Genomic DNA, 20,874 nt, shown 5'->3' on the forward strand with positions numbered 1-20,874 from the left:
CTGCTAAGGTGCAACAACTCCATCTGGCTTCTTCTCAAACTGCTCCCTTGTCTTCAGCACCTCCCATCCTGCCTGCTCGGGAGCCTCGTCTGCCGCCCCCTGAGACATACTCAGGAGATCCAGGTTCCTGCCAGTCGTTCCTAGCCCAGTGCGAGCTCATTTTTCAACTACAACCCTCTACCTTTCCGTCCGATCGCTCCAAGGTTGCATATGTCATCACCCAGCTGTCCGGGCGGGCTCGAGACTGGGGAACAGCCATGTGGACCAATAATGTGGCAATTCAGGATGACTTTCTGCAATTTTCCTTTGAGATGAAGAAGGTCTTCGATCGCTCAAAGCAGGGTAGAGAAGCTGCACGTGAGATCCTGCACCTCCGTCAAGGGAACAGGTCTGTCTCTGACTTCGCAATAGAATTCCGCACCCTTGCCTCATCTACGGGTTGGAATCTAGAAGCTCTTTACGACATTTTTTTTAACGGCCTTTCTGAGAGTATAAAAGATGAACTGATTCCCCGCGATCTGCCTAATTCGTTTGATGACTTGGTGGATGTGGCTATCCGTGTTGACACCCGGCTGAGTCAGCTGCGCAGGTTCAAGACTCCACTCAATTCCCAGCGACCTTATCAACGCCTTGGGACCGTCCCCTTCTCCCTCACTCCTAACATAGGATTAAAGTCGTCTGCTCCACCAGCCCAACCTGAGCCAATGCAGATCGACCAGACCCGCCTTTCACCAGCTGAGAGAAGGAGGAGGATGGATTCCAATGCCTGTCTCTACTGTGGTAATCAAGGTCATTTTGCTTCAACCTGTCCAGCAAAAGACAAGGCTCACCAGTGAAGCGGGGAGTCCTGGTGAGCGTTATTCCTTCAACGATCTCCCCATCCCTCCGTACTGTTCTAAGAGCCTCTGTGATGTGGGGAGGCCACCGGCACACTACATCTGTTCTGATTGACTCCGGTGCTGAGGAGAGTTTCATTGACGCGTCCCTGGCCACCAAGTGGGGAGTTCCGGTTTCCACCCTGCAGACTCCTCTGACTGCCTCTGCTCTGAATGGGAGCAGTTTTGCCAATGTGACGCACCTTACAGTTCCGGTGAGTTTGATGCTTTCTGGCAATCACAAGGAGGAGATTGCTCTTTATGTTATTGACTCTCCTCACATTCCCATTGTTCTCGGCCACCCATGGCTAGTCAAACACAACCCTCATATTAACTGGGTGAATAATTCTATTTTGGGCTGGAGCCCATTCTGTCATTACCAGTGTTTGAGATCTGCCCATAACCCCTCACCTGTTTTTTCTGAGGAACTTGAGGAATTTCCAGGTCTGTCCAAAGTACCAGATGAATACCTGGATCTGAGACCAGTCTTCAGCAAGTCCAGGGCCTCTTCTTTGCCGCCTCACCGTCCCTATGATTGTGCCATAGACCTGCTTCCTGGTTCTTCACCACCTCGTGGTCGACTTTATTCTCTATCACCCCCTGAGCAGAGGGCCATGAACAAATACATTGAGGATTCCCTGTCCGCGGGAATTATCCGTCCCTCTTCCTCTCCAGCGGGGGCAGGATTCTTCTTTGTGAGTAAGAAGGATGGCTCGCTGAGACCTTGCATTGATTATCGGGGCCTTAATGACATCACTGTGAAGAACAGATATCCTCTGCCCTTAATGTCCTCTGCTTTTGAGCTGTTACAGGGGGCCACAGTGTTTACCAAGTTGGACCTTCGAAATGCCTACCACTTGGTACGAATCAGGGAGGGAGATGAATGGAAGACAGCGTTTAATACCCCCACAGGTCACTATGAGTACCTCGTCATGCCCTTTGGCTTGACCAATGCCCCAGCTGTTTTTCAGTCCCTGGTTAATGACGTCCTGCGTGACATGGTTAACAAGTTTGTTTTCGTTTACCTTGATGACATTTTAATATTTTCCAGATCTCTACGTGATCACGTCCAGCATGTCAGACTTGTTCTTCAAAGGTTGCTGGAGAACCAACTTTTTGTAAAGGCAGAGAAGTGTGAGTTCCATCGGAATTCTACATCGTTTCTGGGCTTTGTTATCTCTGAGGGGGGGGTAGAGATGGACTCGGCCAAAATCAAAGCTGTCGTGGAGTGGCCTACTCCCCAGTCTCGCAAGGATCTGCAGAGGTTTTTGGGTTTCGCCAATTTTTATCGAAGGTTCATACGCAACTACAGCTCCTTAGCATCTCCTCTAACGAGTCTGACCTCATCTTCTGTCAGATTTCTCTGGTCGGAGGCAGCAGAGAATGCTTTCCAACAACTGAAGAAGCGTTTCACCTCTGCCCCCATTCTGACTATGCCCGACCCAGCACGCCAGTTCATTGTGGAGGTGGACGCCTCGGATGTCGGGGTAGGAGCGGTCCTGTCCCAGAGGTCCACTACAGATAATAAACTGCACCCATGTGCCTTTTTCTCTCATCGACTCACACCCACTGAACATAACTATGATGTCGGAGACAGAGAATTACTGGCCGTTAAGTTGGCTTTAGAGGAATGGCGTCACTGGCTGGAGGGTTCAAAGGTTCCTTTTCTTGTATGGTCGGACCATAGGAACCTTGAATATTTAAAGTCAGCTAAACGTCTCAATGCTCGTCAGGCTAGGTGGTCTCTTTTTTTTAGCCGTTTCAATTTTACATTGTCATTCCGCCCTGGTTCAAAGAATGCCAAGCCTGACTCCCTCTCTCGCCAGTTTAGTGCTCCTGTGCATGTCCCTGCTCCTAATACCATTTTGCCCCCTCGTTGCCTGGTTGATGCCATCACCTGGGATATTGAGTCTGTGGTCCGTTCTGCCCAACAACATGAATCCAGTCCTGACAATTGTCCTCCTAACTGTCTGTTTGTTCCCAGTGCTGTCCGTTCTCAGGTCCTGCAGTGGGGTCATTCTTCCCGGTTGACCTGTCATGCTGGAGTCAGGAGGACTATGGCCTTTCTACGTCAACGCTTTTGGTGGCCAAGAATGGCTGTTGATGTTCAGGCCTTCATTGCTGCATGTCAGACCTGTGCACGTAACAAGACCTCCAACCAACCACCCACAGGACTCCTTCAGCCACTCCCGATACCCAACCGACCATGGTCCCACATAGCCTTGGATTTTGTGTCTGGCCTCCCACCATCTGATGGTAACACCACTGTTCTAACAATTGTTGACAGATTCTCCAAGTGTGTACATTTTGTTCCCCTGACTAAACTTCCCTCTGCTAAGGAGACAGCGTCTCTCATGATAAATCATGTTTTTAGAATACACGGACTGCCCTTGGACATTGTTTCTGATCGAGGTCCTCAATTTGTGTCCACGTTTTGGAGGGAATTCTGTAGGCTTCTTGGCGCCACTACCAGTCTTTCATCAGGTTTTCACCCTCAAACCAATGGCCAGACAGAAAGGGCCAACCAGGACTTGGAAAGAGTCCTTAGGTGCCTGGCCTCCCAGAATCCCTCCTCCTGGAGTCAACATCTGGCGTGGGCTGAGTATGCCCACAATTCCCTGCCCGTTGCTTCTACTGGTCTGTCCCCTTTTCAGTGCTGCCTAGGCTATCAACCACTTCTCTTCTCTTCTCAGGAACCAGACACCTCTGTTCCATCAGTCCAGGCATTCATCCGGCGGTGTAGGTCCACATGGAGACGTGCCCGTACCTCCTTGTTGCGTTCTGGCGCCCAGGTCAAGCGGTTAGCAGACCGACGTAGGATCAAGGCGCCCCGCTACAGGAGAGGACAGAGGGTTTGGCTCTCCACTAAGGATCTGCCCCTCAGAGTCGACTCCCGTAAGCTGGCTCCTCGCTTCATTGGGCCTTATGTCATTGAGCGGGTCCTCAGCCCATCTGCAGTCCGCCTGCGGCTGCCTCTCTCTCTTCGGCGGGTCCATCCAACCTTCCACGTTTCCCGGATCAAGCCAGTCTGCCACAGCCCTCTCTCTCCTCCCACTGTGTCCCCCCCTCCCCCCCGTCTTATTGATGGGGCTCCTGCCTTCACTGTGCATAAGCTGCTGGATGTCCGTCGACGTGGACGTGGCCTCCAGTTTCTGGTTGACTGGGAGGGATATGGGCCAGAGGAACGAACCTGGGTTCCGGCCCGCCACATCCTTGATAAGGCCCTTATTCGCGACTTCCATCGTCTGCATCCTCATCACCCTGCTTTGACGCCTGGAGGCGTCCGTTGAGGGGGGGGTACTGTCAGCACCTGCACTTGGACTGTCACTCTGTGGCCCCCTGCTGGTCACTCTGTGTTTTTGTTTTACCATGTGCTTTTGTTTGTTTTGGTTTTCCCTGTCACTCCGACCCCGCCCCTCACTTGTGTTTCTACTTCCTGTCTTTGTCCGTTTCCCGCCTTCTGAGTTCACCTGTTTCTCATTTTTGTTTGGATTACTCTGTCTATTTATTCCTTCCTCTGCTTGTCTCTGGTTTGTCAGATTGTCCCAGTATCTTGACTGAGTCTGTCTAGACTGAAAGCCTGTTTTTGTTTTCCTGCCAGTTGCCTGTTAGAATACTACCTGTTCTGAAATTGTCATTTTGCCTACCTTTTAGTTAGTCTGCCTGAGTTTTGTTCTACAGCCATTTTGTGTGCTGTTTTTGTGTTCCTGTTTTTTCCCTGGAGAGTCTGAAGACTTTTTGTGTTGAGAGATCTTTTCTTTATTAAAACATCGAACTGAAACTGCTTTTGGGTCCGATTCTCCGTTCCGAACCCTGACACATTCCCTGTCACTGATTGGTTTATTCTCATTTCTTCATCTTACGTTGATCAATCTCACTTGCACAGACATGTGAAATCAGTCTGTATATTCCCCAAACCCAGCACCAGTCTTCCATGGCAAACACATTACACCTACATTCAGGAGTCTTTGGCTCTGTTATACACCCTAAAGAAAAAAATAGGGTTATTATAGATTATGGTTTCATAAAGTTGTGTCTGACAACAATCCATAACAGAAATTAGTGGATATACAGATTAGTGATTATACACTACACCAACATACAACGGTGGGGCCCTCTGACTTCTGTCTGTAGAGTAACACTGTCTTCACTCTCTCTCTGACTAGCTCTCCTCTCCTGCTTTGTCTGACACTGGGGAAAATGTTTTAAAGATTTTTGCTACCTCTGGTAAATAAACAAAATAGAACTCCCCCTCCCCCTCCCCCCATCAAAACCCCCCCCCAAAAAACCTTCACTTGATTTGAAGGAAGCAGCTGGAGTTATGGGAGACCTCAGGCCAACAGGCACCTTTACTGAATATAAATTTCCTGCTTTGACAAGATTGTACTGTCAAACTGTTGTCCAGACACAAGCATGAATTTAACATATCTGTTGTCAACATATACTATATATAGGTGCAGATGCTATCTAACAAACAGAAGAGAAATTTCAAGTTAATCACATGAATCAAAATATTCAATAAAAAAACCAGAAAAGAACAAAGCAAGAGGCTTTAATAGTTGTGGCCTAAAAAATGTAATGATTTACAGACTGTATAACAATTTCAAAGATCACACAAAACAAGCAGACACATAGACACACTCTCTCTCTCTCTCTCTCTCTCTCTCTCTCTCTGAAACATCACTGAAAAATCGGCTCATGGATGCCTGTCTGCCTTTCCTTCTCTTGCAGTTGCTGTTTCTGGCCACTGGGGGGAAAGCATATGTGGTGAGCAAAGCTTAAACGTCTGTGACCTAACATGACCTCTACTAGGTAAGAAACGACTACTCCTGGGAGCCTCATTTGGCTCAATAAAATGCAAGAAAATCCACATTTCAACTTCATTTATTTTTAGAATAAATTTAAAACTGACTAAGAGAACATTTTAGGAGAAGACTGGTTCATTTACAGACTTCAGGCATTTTTTTAAGCTAGTGATCTAAGTGAACTATTTGCTCGCTGTTTCAGTTGTTGAAGATGACCAAGGATTCACCTGCTATTTAAACATATGAATCAAGAGTCTATATTTCTAATATTCATGAGACAGGAAGCAGACACAGTGTCAGTAATATGATAAAAACTATATGATGTGTCTATGCTTTAGTTAAAAGGTTCAGTAACATGGCATCAGCAGGGCTTCCTTGGTGTGGAGTATGTAAAGATTTTTACACCTGTTCTGTCTTCTTAGACCACAGGGCTTGGAAGAAAACTGAAAAGGAGGAGCAGTATGTGTATGTTTATGTGCGAGTATGTTGTGTGTGTGTGTGTGTGTGTGTGTGTGTGTATGTGTGTGTGTGTGTGTGTGTGTGTGTCATGTATTGGTATCTTTCTGGGGAAACTCCCGAAACTCCCCGGTAAGATAGCATAACCTGAAAAGCGTGCTTGGTGGGGACCAAATGCTGATCCCCACTAAGCGAAAAATGTTTTTTTTTTCTAAACTATATAGTTGTTACTGGTAAAACAAAAAGTGACAAAACATTTCTGTGGTTAAGGTTACGGTTAAGTTTAGGGTTATGGATAGGTTAGTATTATTTTGTTACAGGATAATGGGAGTCAGTGGGAAGTCCTCACTAAGATATCAATACAAACATATGTGTGTGTGTGTGTGTGTGTGTGTGTGTGTGTGTGTGTGTTTATTAGTGTGAGTGAATGTGAGTGTCATTGTCAGCCACTCATTGCATCTACCATCTATGGGAAAAAAAGCCCTCTGTATCTCCTGCACCTGGTATGAGACAGCAGTATGGAGGAGGAGACTCTCTCTCTCTCTCTCTCTCTCTCTCCTGTCAGTTTTTTCTCCTGGACCCTATGCTATTTGTCAAAACACAAGCAAAATAAATTGAGAAAATTAAACAATGTCAATGAATTAATAGGTTAAGACAGAGGTACATGAAAAAGAGAGGGACACAGGAGCAGAGGTATCTGTCTTCATCAGATTCATGTCTCTTAAACTGATTAAATATTCTGTGATTTATTACCATTTATTACTAAAGAATTGATTATCTGCATTTTTGATATATGTGTTTAAGCGTCACTCACCTGGTATTTTAGTCTAACGCATTAGGAAGTGATGTTAAACTCTGACGTTGAGAGTTTATCGGTGGCCGTCTCTTCCCTCACAGTTTGCGTCTATACAGTCGTGTATTTCCTCTCCTCACATGGACGTGTCTTCAGATCTTGAGAGGAGGAGTCCTGTTCAGCAGCACTGATCTTATAGATTTGATCAATTTGGAGAAAAACTAAACGCCTGTCTCTGATTTGTCCCTGTAGCTGTTTGATGATTTGTGGTCGTTTCTCTAATAAGGTAAGAGTGAGTGTAATTGGTGGTTGTGGTGAGGGTGCTGTCTCTAGGGGGGTTGAAAGTGCACAGATACTTCAGTCACTCTGGGAGATCAGAGGTGAAGGTTCTTCTCTGTGCTGAGCTGTTCAAACAGTGTTGTCTGGGGCAGAGAGAGAGAGAGATGGAGAGCTGCCTGTGGATCACTTTTCTCTTTTCCATCATTCAGGTCATCACAGCTGGTAAGTGCAGGTTCATGGTCAAAAGGTCAAGTGATCATTATAAAGGAGTCTGTGTAGTGTAGAGACAGAATTAAAGAAAATATGTCTAAGATGTAATAAATGATTAGGAGAGAGACTGAATCCTTTCATTATAATTGTGAAGAGTTTTATAGAAATATTAACAGATGTAGCACAGTATTGAGACATTCACAGCAGTAAAATTAAAGATTGTTGGTTGATATTTAGATGTGAATTATTTATCTAGTTGGAAAATGATCCATGGCTGGAAATCACTTAAATGTTACACTGAGACAATTCCTTGCATACAATTTACATACTGTTAAATGCAACTCAGTTTGAAACAGAATCTTGTAAAATATATGCAAAAGATCTTAAAAAAAAATTCTACAAAGAAAAGTTTCTCTCTCTCTCTCTCTCTCTCTCTCTCTCTCTCTCTCTCTCTCTCTCTCTCTCTCTCTCTCTCTCTGTCAGCTCCAGACAGTGTGAGGCTGGTGAATGGTGGTAAGCGCTGTGCTGGGAGAGTGGAGGTTCTTCATGAGGGACAGTGGGGCACGGTTTGCTCTTATTACTGGGATAAGACTGATGCTGCAGTGGTGTGTAGAGAGCTGGACTGTGGGGAGGCTGTAGCAGTATTGCATAATGCTCATTTTGGAGAGGGATCAGGACCAATCTGGATGGATAATGTGGCCTGCAGTGGATCAGAGTCTACACTGAAGAACTGTACATCAGCAGGATGGGGCAAAAATAACTGTCTTCATTCTGAAGATGCTGGAGTCATCTGCTCAGGTAGACTGGACAAAACTTTACTATATAATTACATGGATACGCTGACATGCCAAGTCATTAGACAAGCACATTCATTTTGTATCTTAATCTTAACTCTGTTGCTCTCGCTGTCGGTCTGTAGCTAGTAGTTTTCTAAAATCGCTGAGCACTCAGCATTTTTACCAGGTGAAACACTGACCCTGGCAAAACACACACAAAAAAGAAAAAAAAACTTAAATCGATGATAGGAAGCATAAGTAATTGCATGCATTTTTTAAAAAAATGTCTTTAATTCATACGTAAAAAAAACCCAATAAAATAAAACATAATAAAATTAAAATAATTCGATTAGTAATAGTGACAGAACATATCGCATCATTAGATAAATGAGAATTAAATTGAATATTTACAACATAAAGGCAGAGAAAACAAGCAGTTAAAACAGAGGACATGGCACAATCAGTCATTCAGAAATGTCATTATTTTTGTGCTGTTATTATTATAATTTTCTGACGGCTGAGGAATGGCACTGCTGAGAGAACGTGAGAATGGGTGCTTGATATTACAGAGTAATGAAGATTAATTAGAAAATAATTAGAAAATGGGTCCATTCGTGTATCACACAGCACTTGCAGACGTGTCGAAACACTTATGCGTTTGTTGTTGGCGTGAGAGCAGAAGCAGTCCACTTGCAAAGACACCAATTTTAAATTATAAATTGATGCTAATTTAAATTTTTTTGGAGAGGCTCCCGCCACTGCCTACTACAGTTCACACTCTCCACAACTCAGTGTATGTTTCAGCCTTAGTCTCCCGTTGGGAATTTTATTTCCCAGTATCAGAGGACGTCACTCCGTTTTCCCGGGGAAATGGGAAAATGGAGGACAGACTGCAGTGACTTCTTGTTTTTATGAAGTGGATGGTTCATGAGGGTACAATAAGTGAAATTATATATACACATGTAACAGCATGGAGTTTTATTAGCTTCATATCTCAACATTTATTGTTTTTTTTAAACCAAAGATTTATTAGTTTTATCAGCTCTCAGCTTAATTGCGGAAAGGGTTAAAGTTTATTCAGTTTGCAGAGCAGATGTGTCAGGGCCTCATACCTTTAATATAAATGAGGCAGGAAGCAGACACAGTGTCAGTAATATGATAAAAACTAGATGATGTCCCTATAGTTTAGTTAAAAGGTTCAGTAACATGTTAGCAGCAGAGCTGCCTCAGTGTGGAGTGTCAGTCAGGTTTGTGCACCTGTTCTGTGGTTAAACCACAGGCATTGGAAGAAACTGGTTTCTGCCTCTCTCTCTCTCTCTCTCTCTCTCTCTCTCTCTCTCTCTCTCATTTATGGGTTTCAACTTGAGATCCTGATATATGCTGAAATAAGTGGTGTGTTTTTTTGGGGTTTTTTTACAACTTCCAAGTTGAAAATGAGGGCTGTGCCATATAGAGTCATACAAGGGGGTTGATTTTTGGTAAAACGAACATAATTACCATTCATGCCACTAATGGAGAGAGGAAAATGAATTCAGTGCTTAAGGTCGGTACCAGCTGTTTTTATAAATAGATTGATCACTGTAAATTTCAATAAGTTAACTTAATTTAAGAAAAAAAAGCAAACTCATTACCTTGAATTAATCATAAAATCAATCTTGTTTTAAGTTTGAGTGACTTGATTTTTCAATAACCTACACTTTCGCAGTGAACAATACATACTTGACATAGAAAATCATTTTCAACTAGTTTTGGCCAACTTAGCAATATTTTTATTTATTAGTTTACAAAGCTTACACAGCAAGTATTCTTAACACCATGGATGTAGTGACTAGTTTCAGATGAAATGACAATACTTAATGCTCTGCAGTAGAACATACTGCAACAGAAGTCAGGATCGCAGGTTAAGCAATAATCCATTTGAACAAATTCAGTTTATTGCAAGTTTCTCAAACACCACTGCCTTAGTCACACATTGATACGTCAGACTTCCACATGGTGACACACGTTTAAGTCATTGCCTCAGTAGATAAACTGCAGATAACAAGCACACACACATATCACGTCACAGAACAATCATTTTTTAAGCAGGCAAAGCTCGTTAACAACAAAACTGCTCAACAGAATTCCACTCTCCGTATGCCCTGTAAAACTAGGAAAGAAACAGCAACAGAACTCTGTTACAGTACTGTCAGATATGTTAAATACTAAAATACTTAAACTGTCAAATATGTTAAAGAAACTTAAATGACAAAGTCAGTCTAGACCGAGCTGTAATTCGTTTAAAGCTAATCTGTTTCATATGCCTTCTACTGTTGTGTACAGTTTGAATTTCTGAACACGTGATAAGATGATCTATTGTGTGCATGTCAAAACAGCAATAGCTCAATGACCACCAATATTTCAAGTAATACAAACTTGAAAAAATTAAGTGAGTCAGTATTCTTACCCCAAAAGTAAATAAAAACTTCATGTAAATTAGTAAAATGAATGACTGGTGAAAAAATGAGTAAAGTTTGCTTGTTTCTTTCAGCAAGGACAGTTTTTAGTTTTTGCAGTAATGGGGGTAGAATAACTCTGACGGCTTAGTAGAGATGTTTAATATGTCAAGTTCTCAGTAGTGAAATGGAGCACGGTTTTTGAACTCCACCATCCTAACTCTCATCACGTAAATTTTACAGTGTGGATAAAGTAAAAGTAGAAGTGCTCTTGCAAAAAAAAAAAAAAAGAGTACTCTAAGTGGAGTTAAAGTATACCCCCCCCCCCCCCCCCCCCCCCCCCCCGCCCCGTCCGAGGAATAGTTAAGTCAGAGTGAAATAGTCACTCATTCATAATTTACAAAATCAGTTATCAGTTTAGTACTACTAGAGTACTTTTTTTTTTTTTTTTTTTTTTAGCAAGAGTGCGTCTGCTTTTTCCCTGAGATTTTATATTTAGTTTGATTTACTGAATGGTTACATCAGACCCTATCATTCTATTCCCAGAGGAAAATATTTTACAACAGAACAGTTCAAAATGTCTCAGAAAAGTTACACAATTGTCTTAAATATTCTCACCTGTTCAAGGCAGTTCATAAATTGGTGTACTGAAGCACTTGTGAAGCAAAATGATTCCAACATGACAAAGGCAATACATTTGTCTTTTTGCTGCGTACTTTCCTACCAGTAAATTTATACTGCAACAACCTATTTTAGAGTTTAGAAAAGAAATGTCCTTGAAATATTTACAAAACATTTCTGTAGGTAGAGATTTCTGGACATTGAAACTATAGTTTTTGATTTTTTTTCTGTTTGAAAAGCAAAATGCACTTTCCCATCAACAAAGGTTTCAAAAAATATTTGGAGGACAGTTCTTCAAAGAGTTGCTTAAATGTTTTACACGTGTTTTCTGGAGATGCAAGGCAGACAGCACAGGGCAAACTTACGGTTCACAGTATATGTTCCAGTTTTTGTCTTATGGTTGCACTAAGTGACACTATATAGTAAGAGAAAACCATAGAAAAACATTTCAAAACTCTTCCAGAACAGTTTTGATGGGACATGCAGTAAACATCTAAAAAAAATAACTACATAAAAAAAACACTTCAAGCTAACATAACATTGTCACAAGTGTTCCACCTTCAAGTCAATACATTTTAGCAATGTAAATTGTCACACTGAGTTATGAGTCTCTGGACTTCCTGTTGCCAGTAATACGGGTTTTGAGGCTGTGTCATCTGCATGGCGGCTGATTTTCTAGTTGTGTTTGACCTTTGAATTCTTATGATTTTGATTCATATAATCCTGTGAGTTTTTGATGCTCAAGTTTAGCTGATTGTATTTGGGTTGTAATAAGGCATATGTCAGTCTCTAGCTTCCAAAAATGATCAAAAATCCTATGTTTTTTTATTCTTTCTTTCTTTTTTTTTCCTTTGCCTTTGTATTACTGCCACTGAAGAGAATGTGAAGAATCATAGGACAGTATCTTGTGGCGATCTGGCCTTACTTTCAATTTAATCCTATCAGATTATGGCCAAATGGTGCAGTTAGTGCTATGATCGCCATGCATGTAGCATGGCCTTTGTTGTGCATAAGGATCCGGGAGTCTGTAGAGAGAGGGGAGAAGGCAGCTATCAGGATACTATATGAGCTTTTTTTCGCAACCTCAGAATTAGTGAAACATTTAATAAGCCACGTATTGCAAAATATGAAATTTCACCTCCAGTTGCTGCCCAGCAACATGAAAATTATTGAGACCCACTTTAAAATTGCAGTTTTCATGTCATGTTTTAACAAACTGTATTTAAGGATTTAGACTAAAATACTACACTTATCTCAATTAAATGTGAAAGCAATTTCTTCTAATTACATTTGTAAGATGAAGTCATTGTGTCTTTTGAATTGACAGGTCATGTCACCAGACTAGTTGATGGATTTAACTTGTGTTCTGGGAGACTAGAGCTTCTACGTGGAGACAAATGGGGCACGGTGTGTGATGCTGCCTTTGACCAGCAGGATGCAGAGGTTGTGTGTCGAGAGCTGGGCTGTGGGGCTCCTGGAGAAATTCTGGGAGGAGCAGCTTTTGGCAGAGGGGAGGGCCATGTGTTGTCAGATGAGTTTCAGTGTGGAGGAAATGAATCTGAGATTTTCCTTTGTCCAAAATCACCTTCACAAAAACAAAACTGTTCTCACAATAATGATGTGGGACTTACATGCACAGGTAAAGTTTCTGTTTTTTCCCTCACCTTTAAGTAAATCATTACAAATATTTGGAAGTGTAATGTCCCACTGTAGAAACTTTGGAAAACGTTATACTGAAAACCTAGAAGAATATTTGACATGTTTATTGTCTATGTATTTACTAGAAAAGAAATGTCCAACCTGTACTGCTACATTCCCTTGCATGTTGTGTAAATGTGTCTATGACCCTAATGGATGACTTTTCATGCACAGTTTACACAGAGTTCAAACTGGTTGGAGGCCCTGACTCCTGTGCTGGTCGAGTAGAGCTACGGTACCTGAATGAGTGGGGCACAGTGTGTGATGCATCATGGGACATGAGAGCTGCCAGTGTCCTCTGCAGACAGCTGAATTGTGGGAGCGCTCTGGGTGTTGTGGGGTTGGATCGTTTTGGACAGGGCAGTGGTCAAATTTGGTCTGATGTGTTTGATTGCCAGGGGAATGAAACCCACCTGTCAGAATGTGTCATCTCTTCGTGGAGTCGAGCTTCATGTTCTCATGAACAGGACGTTGGAGTCATCTGCTCTGGTGAGTTAACATAGTTGAATGGTGATCTCTTTACTACGATCTTTGATAGATATATGATTTTTAAACACTGATCAAAATTTATGTATTATGATAATAAATCACTGAATTGGTTGATGTTTTTGATAAATTCACACTCTTCTATTTAGATTCCTCAAAGTCTCTTCAGGATGGAACGCTGCGGACCATTGGAGAGAGAGAATGTGAGGGAGAGTTTGAGATTTATTCCCGTAAGGCCTGGAGGAGATATCTGGTGAACTCTTACGGTTTCCCTGAAGCCTCTGTGGTCTGCAGACTTTTGGGCTGTGGCAGTGCTACAAAGTTCTGGAGCTCCCATCCATCCAGCATTAAAGGCACTGAACTGTGTCTGACAGATGTATTGTGCTCTGGGAATGAGGCTCATGTATTTCAATGCAGACACAGTCCTGGTGCAGACTGTGCTCATTACCAATATCCATCAGTCATCTGCTCTGGTGAGACACTCTGGTGATCTAAAATGACCTTTAAATTGATATGGCCTTTTTGAAGTCTGTGATAATATGCGTCAAAATGTTATAAAATAATCACACTGTTGAAGTCTTTTGTTTCTTATGTATGTCTCTGCCTGTTTGTAGATTCAGGTCCCAGGTCCCTCAGGCTGGTGGGTTCTGGGAGTGATTGTGCAGGGAGACTAGAGATTTTCCACAAAAACTCATGGGGAACAGTGTGTGATGATTCCTGGGATATTGAGGATGCCCAGGTTGTGTGCAGACAGCTCCAGTGTGGAGAGGCCCTCAGTGCCCCAGTTCCAGCCTGGTTTGGTCCTGGAACTGGACCCATATGGCTGGATGAGGTGGAGTGCCTGGGGAACGAGACATCCCTGTTGAGTTGTTCTTCAAAGAGATGGGGACAACATGACTGTGGACACAGTGAAGATGTGGGAGTGGTGTGTTCAGGTATTCAGTCATAGAAAGACCTTAGCAAACAAATCTATTAATCTTTATAACTTTATTACTCTGAAGATACATATATGGATAAAGAGTTATCTAGTGCACACCACTTAATTTGTCAGAAAATATTTCACTCCTAATAATCACGTTTATTTTTGTTTTCAAGGATGCATATCCTATCAAAAATTATACATATTTTAAAAATGTATGAGCTCTTTTCTCCACATGGTGATATTTTGAGCTGATCATAGATTCGATCCAAAGAACTATTATGATTAATATACTGGATTACTAGTCATGGAAAGTGGCATGGAAAAGAACTGAAAAATGTGCCTCAGAACCTGTTCTGATTTTCATAACTGGGATTACCACTCTGCTGCAAAAACTATAAAATTTTCTGTTTTAGAGATAAGTTTCACATCGCTGCAAAGACAAAACAGCGAAAGTCAATCTTCAAAATGACACTTTGTTTTCTCAGAGTTCACAGAGGTCAGACTTACTGAAGGCTGCTCAGGGAACCTGGAGGTATTTTATAATGGGACCTGGGGTAATGTCTGTATGAACCAGATGGACTCAGACACAGCCTCTTTAATCTGCCAAGAGCTGAACTGTGGAAAGAGTGGCAGTGTTGACTGGGCCAGACCAAGAGTGGCTTCAGCTCCAAACTGGCTTGATTTAATGAAATGCAGACCACATGACGTCACTCTGTGGCAATGTCCTTCTTCACCCTGGGGTCAGAATGAATGCACTGATGTTGAAGTGGCTCAAATTACCTGTTCAGGTAAGACAGCACTGTATTCTAGCCTTATATGTGGTTGAATTTTATTTTTTCTCACCTGTAAAATATACTGTTTTTGTACCTCTAGTGAAGATCAGGAGCATTTTAGGACATGTAGATGAGTGGATCGAATTTTTTTTTTTTTTTTCATTGTAAAGAAAAATTATGAATGTTTTTTTACATAATAAACTGAGGTTGGTGTCATATTCGTTCTGTTATTTATACAGAAGAAGAAAGTTCCAACCCACGAAGTCATTTGACATGTTCAGCATCTTCAGCCCAGAGGCCATGTTCAGGTGAGACAACTTGAAAATTATTCAAATTATATTTCTGTCCTAGATCTCTTTCATGAAAATGTTTTTATTGCCATTACTTAATAAAGGAGATAATCTTGTCCTAACTAATTTTAAATAGAAATGGATAGGGTAACATGAGTGTAGGTTTTAAAAATGAAATCACTGAAATGATGTAAGAGATTACTTCAGTGTTGTAGAACAAAATAAAATGAATTTGCCATCAAGCAATTGATGAGTGACAGTCTCAGTTTGGCAGAGGGATTTATGACAAATTAACTGTGAGAGATCCAGCCAGTTGGAGTACAAGCGCAAAATTGTCATGTTTGCTCTGCAGTTTCATGCTTCGTTCAGTGTAAAACATGAATATCATTTCTATGAGAGCATAATGAGCAATGACTTTGAATATTCTAATAATTAATGGGAATATTTAGCAGTTTGTGTTTTGAACATTTGTTTTGTAGAGCGTCTACCCCTCAGACTGATGGGAGGAGAGGGCCAGTGCTCTGGGAGGCTGGAGGTTTATCATAACAGTACCTGGGGCTCAGTCTGTGATGATCTGTGGGACATGAGGGATGCTCAGGTGGTGTGCAGGCAGCTGGGCTGTGGTCAGGCACTGAGGGCTGATGGGAGTGTTGTCTTTGCTTATGGAGAGGACACTGTGTGGCTGAGTAGAGTGGAGTGCAGAGGCAGTGAGTTCCAGCTGTGGGACTGCTCTCTCTCCCTGAAGAACCACACTGACTGTTCCAGAGAGAGACACGCCCAGGTCACCTGTACAGGTTTGAGAGAGGGATTCTGATCTACTTATACACAGTCAAATATATTATGTTTATTCATGTAGAAATACTACTTACCACTATTATACTATCTTTTAAACCTTTGTGCCTGTGCCAGTTGTTTTCAAACTGATTCATTCATATTTGGTTATTATGGATAATGCCATTCATTTCAACTATAACCACATTAAACCATGCATCACTAAAGCATACATTTCATATTAAAAATTGAAGAAACTGAATTAATTTTGACATTGATGATCTACTGCAACATTTCACCTTTTACAGATCAATCCTCTCCACCTGAAACCACCACAGGTGAATGTCATTGTTATGAGCTGTAAATTTAAGATGAATATTGCCACCATTAAATGTGATAGCAAAATGATTCAGTGTCATTACAGTTAAAATAAAATTTATACACAAGCTTTTAATGTTTTTGTGTTTCTAGGGAAAGTAATGACATCTACCGGTTCCTTACCAACATCAGGTAATGTGATCACCTCTGTGTTCTCCTGTCTCCACTCTTGTTTTCTTAAAAAGCAACATCTGGTGAACCCAAAAAACTTCCTTAAACTTTGTTTGCTTAAAACTATCTCCTTTCATCCATAGTACAAAATATAACTATGTGAGTGATTACATTTTCTAACCCAATAGCTTGTTTAGGCAGGTTTTGGGGTATCACATTAAAATGATAGATAAATCTTTACGTTTAGTATGCTGTGGTGTGATATTTTTTTTAATTGTTTTTTCTCATGTCTCTAACAGTTCAGTGATGAATAAATCTTCAAAATGCTGTGGTATGATATTTTTCTATATTTTTTTCTCGTGTCTCCAATAGTTGTTACCAGATGGACCACAACCTCAAAGACTCAATCTCCAGTTCCACGTCATTCTGTTCCTTTGGCAGTTTTCTTGGTTCTAGGAACACTGCTCCTACTGCTGGTGGTGCTTCTGGTTGTGATGTTTTATCAGAACAGAGCAATGAGGAGAGGTAGGAGAAACTTTGAGGTCTGGAGACATCGAGTTTTTGCAAAATGTCTTTTAAAGAGGACAGAGAGCAGGAGCAAAAAGCTCTCTGCTTCATCTCTGCTACTGCCTTCACATGCTGCAAATATGATATAGGATCCATTGTTTTATTGTCTTCTCTCACTCAGCCCTTTCCAAGAGGAAACACATGACTATATCTGAAGTGGTGTATGAGGAGATTAATGAAAGATTCATCACTAAAAGAACCAGTAACACTGTTCAGAGGGGTGAGTGACACATCTCTGGGGAGCCTCTGTTTTAAATTTCCAAACATAAGATGTCTGAAGATGTCTTACAGGAGACAGTCAGAGACTGTCTGATCAGCATGGGGCTATTGGAATGTGGAAATCAATGCATCTGGCCACAGCTGGGCTAATGCATACATATCCAGTGGTGCCTTGCTATTTGTGAGACGGAATAACAGAGTAATAATTTCTCCTAGATCATGGCTTTCATTAGACTTGGAGAAAAGACACAAATATGAAGGTTGGCTGTCCTCACATACAGTAGCCACTCAGTTAAATTTCTCTGTTTTTCACAGATAAAAAAGTTGAGTGTTATGATGATGAGAAAACTATTGGTGACCTGACACATGAGTGTATGTTCTGAATGGAGTGAAAATTTCTGTGTTTTCACATAGGGGGAAATGAGGAGGAGGCTACACCAGAGGACTATGATGATGTCAGGTCTGTTGGAGATGTTCAGCAAAATGTTCAGAGTAAGTACTCTATGAGTAGTCCATAAGTGTGTTCACACATATGTTTGTCTTTTACATTGCTGAGTGTTTTTGTAGCAAATGAGATGTTATCATCATCTTGGGGGAAAGTTCAAAGTTATCTGACTGGTTAACGGGGACTTTTATATTTATTCCTTTTGCTGAATGAGGTTTTGTGACCACACTTTCATTAGTCAAAGAGTTAAATGGTCTCATTGGAAAAGTTCACCGTTGTTAATGTAGCAGCCTGTTTGATCAATTACCTCACATTTCAGTTCAGCTCTACTTTATTTGCTGTATTTGTTGTTTACACTTTGAAATCCACTGAGTAAATTAAATGAGTGGATTGTGTGTCTTAAAGTGTTCAACATTGAGCCCATAGAAAAGACCAGAGAGAATTTGTATTTTAGGCAGGTTATAGTTTTGCCAAATAATTTGAAGTAACTGACAACTTCTCATCAAATTTTAAAGTAAAAGTGAGGGTATAAACCAGAATCCAAATTTACTGAAACTCTGAAATTAAGGTATTAATTCTGAATTGAGATTCTGTACCAGAAACCAGAGATCTTGATTAAATCCCTGGCAAGGCCTCGGATAAAAACTACGTCACTGATGATTTCAATAAATAATCCATCTATAAAAACTATCCAGCATTAACATATTATCATGGACTGTTATTTATTTATTTATTTATTTATTTTGCACTACAGAGGACTTGTGAAAAGGTCTGTCTGTGAAAGGGCCAGGTGTTTTTTAGTAGTCAAAAAGAAACAGCATAAATGAGATGCTTATTGAATTACGGTACAAGAGAAACAAATATGTGAAATAAATGTTGCCCTTTTTTAGTTAATATATGATTCGCTGTCTGCTGAAGAAGAACCAAAGAAATAACATCAAACTATCTGTACCATGCTGAGCATCACATTCTTTTGCATCTCATCATATGGGGTTGAATCACAGTGTGCTGAATCAAATCATGTCAAATCGCACTGCATCGCAATAGGGGTGAACCATATCGCCATATCGTATCATGTTAGTAGTTGCTTCATATGTATCTTTAATGTATCGGATTGTTGGAAATTCATCGAGATGTGTATCGCATCGGCCTCAGTGACTGAGATGCACAACCTCACTATAAATGCAAATGACAAAAAAGCATCATGATCAGTTTTGGATTTGTTATAATGGCTGATGTATTTTTCAAAAAACAAAATACCACATTATAGTACCATATTATACTCTCTGAGACTGATTAACAGGGAGGATCAGGGTCCCTGATAAAATTCTGTTTATAATCAAACTGAGTAAGCAGCATTATTTTCATAAACAACAAATTTCAAATTTTGTCTCTTCCTACTCCACTAGAGATGGAATATGAAAATGTGGTGGAAGAAACTCTCAAAGGAGAGAGAAAACTCTCTGAAGATTACGTCAACACCACCGAAGTGACCAAATAAGAGAAAAGAAGGCTCACTGACAACAGAATCTGCATAAAAAAATATAATTTGCAGGAAGACAAGAACTGAGCTGTGTAGGAACTATAAAGTTGTACTCTTAATACACTGTAATACTGCAGTCTTTTTCTCTCTCTTCTTTTTCTTCTCAGGGAATAAACAGCTTGGTTATATAAAAAATAAAATCATGCTCCTTTCATCTTCATTTTAATATTTTTTCTGTACTTGCTTATGGCATTTATTGTAGATTTAATGTTTATTTTAATTTGACAATTGCTGTAGTGCCTATTCAGTCATTAATTTTGCTCTGGTCATTATGAATTTGCCACATCTTGACAGTTACATTACTTACTATATCATTTACAAGTACTCTTATTATTTAGTTCATGCTTTTATAATGATCACTTAAGGACTGTGTGACTGTGCTTTACATCATGAACTTCAGCATAAATACCTGTTTGTCGGTGCATAAAATTCAATAAAGAGTTTTCATGTGGATGCCTTCATGAATCAGGTGTTTGAGTTGATGTGAAATATGTATTTCCTTAGAAATTGCTGATTATGCTTAAGTGATTGCTTACCAGTCTAAACATTGAATATTTAGGGTTCAGTTGTAAACACAGTCATTTTACATGTGATGAATTTTCTGCAAATGCAACCTTTTATTAATTTTGTGCCAATATTTGAAGTCTCTTCCAGTAATGGACAAGAGGTTATAAAGAATAAAACAAGGCGTGGTAGCATTTTGGGATCATTTTCATAGGGCTAAAATGGTATGTGGGGTAGCTGGCAGGAACATGAAAATGCATGTGGAAATAGCTTAAGGTCTGGTCATTTAGTGCACAAAATGCCAATGTCCTTCCATGTTCCCTTCATAGATACATCCACAGAGTTGAAAGCATTGTTTTACTTTTAGGAAAAAAAAAATCATCCATTATGAAGAAGCTTATTATTTCTACTTATGTTTGTCCCAGCCTCTGAAATATAGATCTGAGTAAAGAAAAACATGTTTTCTATAGGTTCATTTTACTATAGGTCATTAATGCTCGCTAGTTTCTTGACTGTCAGGGCCTCATTACAAAAGAAGGCATTAACTTTGATAGATGCTATATTCAATGGAGTGGTTAAATTTTATATCCCATGTTTCAAAAAGAATAAGATACTCAGTAAAAGAAAAATCAAATAACGCTATTGAAAAGAATGTTCAATGTGGCCAATTATGTATTAGAAATTACATGAGATGTAATAACATGTAATAACATATAACTTGCATAGCAGGACTGAACTGGGTACATGCTTGGTGTTTCCTTGATAAGTGGAATCCCTATGTTCCATTATCCAATGATTCATGGAGATACTGTGGCAAAAAAAAATATAATCCTGAAATGGACGTTTTTCTTCCATAGGTAAAATATCTCCCAAATCTGTGTCTATTTTGTATGAAGAAAGAACGGAAGGACATTGGC

The 20,874-nt window shown here is 40.6% G+C and overlaps 1 protein-coding gene across 1 annotated transcript in view; it reads left to right on the forward strand.

Annotated features, from left to right (window-relative positions):
• LOC115816331 (deleted in malignant brain tumors 1 protein-like) overlaps nt 1-19,411 on the forward strand; it is a 51,393-nt gene extending 31,982 nt beyond the window's left edge. The window contains exons 10-20 of the mRNA XM_030779287.1: nt 7,912-8,216; nt 13,123-13,437; nt 13,584-13,907; nt 14,049-14,369; nt 14,842-14,910; nt 16,499-16,550; nt 16,662-16,700; nt 17,052-17,167; nt 17,368-17,466; nt 17,880-17,957; nt 19,320-19,411. Of these exons, the coding sequence (XP_030635147.1) occupies nt 7,912-8,216; nt 13,123-13,437; nt 13,584-13,907; nt 14,049-14,369; nt 14,842-14,910; nt 16,499-16,550; nt 16,662-16,700; nt 17,052-17,167; nt 17,368-17,466; nt 17,880-17,957; nt 19,320-19,411 (1,810 nt within the window). The remainder of the gene's footprint in view (nt 1-7,911; nt 8,217-13,122; nt 13,438-13,583; nt 13,908-14,048; nt 14,370-14,841; nt 14,911-16,498; nt 16,551-16,661; nt 16,701-17,051; nt 17,168-17,367; nt 17,467-17,879; nt 17,958-19,319) is intronic.
• The last annotated feature ends 1,463 nt before the right edge of the window (nt 19,412-20,874 follow it).

The sequence above is a fragment of the Chanos chanos genome, chromosome 7, assembly GCF_902362185.1.
Source record: "Chanos chanos chromosome 7, fChaCha1.1, whole genome shotgun sequence".
NCBI classification, from domain to species: domain Eukaryota; kingdom Metazoa; phylum Chordata; class Actinopteri; order Gonorynchiformes; family Chanidae; genus Chanos; species Chanos chanos.